We start from the raw sequence: 2230 nt of genomic DNA, 5'->3' as shown, positions 1-2230 counted from the left end.
CAAAAATCAAAAACACCAATGTTCATATTTATATAGAATGCACTCAAAGTAATGTATAAAAAAAAACAATAAAGTTTGAAAATGAATTTGGTAATTTTCAATTCTGAATTCTCATCGATGCTGTCAGAATTCTTGCACTTGTAACACATTTACTTTTGGCTAAACGGTTAATAAAGTTTACACACCTACGGTCCCCATAGGGTAAGAGGACCTACGATCCCGGGGGATGTAAGGCGTGCGATAGCGCTAACTAAATTCTAAACCTATGCCGCGAGAGATTTCAGCTCGCGCCACACGCTTTAAAAGATTAGTTAGGGGTAGCGCGTCCTTTGCGCGTCTCCGACCCCAGGAAGCTATAATAAAGGCTTTCTATAGCTGTAAAATTCAACCGTGGGCGATCTACGGTCCCTTGGACCTACGACCCCTAACTAAATTATCTAAACCTTAAATAATATGTTTACATGTACATTTATATTTCTTATTAGTTGTTGGCTGAACATAAGCTAAAGTCACTGCCGCATTAGGGGGATGTTTAAAATATATCAAGATTCAACACCAAATCGAAGTAGGGGAAGGAAGTATGACAATTCTAAAACAACCCGGAAAAAAACTCCGAGACCAAAGAGGATTCTTCAAAGGCCAGTATGGCTTCAGAGTGGGACTCTGAAGATAGTGACTCGCCAATTTTGGCAAGTTATTATTCGCCAGAACGACAAGCTGACACCAAACTGGCATATTTCGAGACCATGAACGAAGGACCACTTTGGGGTGTATCACTCTCTGACAAACTGGAAACGCCCAAACCAACGGCTCGTCGATTACAATCTTCAAATGGGTTTGAGAAATGTTTTAAGTCACCGTTCGACTTGTATTTCAGCACGAAGGATATGTGCTGCATTCCAATGGATTGTGACGAACTCTCAACAGTCATATCAGTTCAAAATATAGCTAATATTCCTTTTATCTCTATATCACCGAATATATCCGCTGCGGCCAGAAAAAAGTTTCACTCGGGAGCTGATGGTACCATAATTGGAACTGTTAGCAAAGCAGAGTACATTGTTTGCAGTGAACTTGATCCACAAACATGCCACGGCTTGATCGATAGTCTGTGCGGATTGACCAATATTCCGTTCATACACAGTTCTAATTCAAAATCTGTCTTTGATCAAAATAAAAAGCCAATCACCGGAGAAGAACTGTGTACAGCCCTGCAATTTGCTGAAGTAGAGTGGGTGACGTATTACACCTATGGACAGAAAGAGGGTGTTCAAATGCCTACTTTGAACCAGATCGATTCGGGCACATTTCAGTTTCGCAATTGGAATTTACAACCACAATCTAAAATTGCGATTGCTTTTGGTGTCAGCTATCGAAGGTCGCAAAAGATCACCTTGGCCAGAATTTTATGTGTACAATACGTGGCAGAAGTTATGAACTCCGCAACACTCTGAAATACACACTTTGGTAGTGCGTCCCATAAAGTTCAACAAGGGTAATCAAAGTCGGGCAAAACAGTACTTTACCGCCAAAAATGCACCAGCCGGGCCTTGAAAAATGAAACTATGAAGATCAAGAAGGTGCTGGCATACCCTTTCTCTCCGCACGTTGCGAAGGAGTCGATATCCAAATGTAAGCACTCAAGATTCCATACGAAAATACCTGCAAAGGCCCGTATGGGTAGAATCCATATGACTGTGTATGGAAATGCAATCTGGCAGATTCTGGCCGAATTGTGGCTGGTGGCATCCGCATCGAGATAAGTGTAAAATTCCGAGTAGGTGCCGATGGATCTGTAGATTGGGTCCTGCGAAGCATGTACTGTATATTTCTTTATTTGACATTGCTCAAAGATGTGGGCATAGAGCTTACTTTGGATAGTTCTCTGAAAATTGGTGACTGGCTAATGCGAATGGAAACGGCGTACGAGTATGGTGTCGGCTTATAACTGATGTGTGGTGCAAATTTACTGCGTTTGACGCGTGCACAGATATTTGGGCATATCAATATCAAAAGGATAATTGGATATATAGTTTAGTAGATGCATAGTTGAGATATAACTTAGTGGATATAATGTTCAGTAAATGTTTAGTCTATATCAGAGTACTCAAGTGTTCTACACAAGGTTTCTTATACTGATCATGAGTTTTTACCCTTGCCAACCCAGGTGGTTGAACACTAGAAGTACAAACATCCATCAATATATAACTGAGAGTGAGATCCTAAATAA

The 2230-nt window shown here is 40.8% G+C and overlaps 1 protein-coding gene across 1 annotated transcript; it reads left to right on the top strand.

The window, feature by feature from the left end:
• Window positions 1-644: 644 nt before the first annotated feature.
• On the top strand, window positions 645-1763 carry SARC_04320 (hypothetical protein; the record flags this gene model as incomplete). The annotated part of the gene is made up of 2 exons (XM_014301860.1): window positions 645-1054; window positions 1544-1763. The coding sequence occupies 2 exons, from the start codon at window positions 645-647 to the stop codon at window positions 1761-1763; spliced, it is 630 nt and encodes a 209-aa protein (XP_014157335.1).
• Window positions 1764-2230: the final 467 nt, after the last annotated feature.

This window comes from Sphaeroforma arctica (genome assembly GCF_001186125.1).
Source record: "Sphaeroforma arctica JP610 unplaced genomic scaffold supercont1.238, whole genome shotgun sequence".
NCBI classification, from domain to species: domain Eukaryota; class Ichthyosporea; order Ichthyophonida; genus Sphaeroforma; species Sphaeroforma arctica.
The sequence above is the reverse complement of the archived record's forward strand: the minus strand, read 5'-3'. Positions and strand labels throughout refer to the sequence as shown.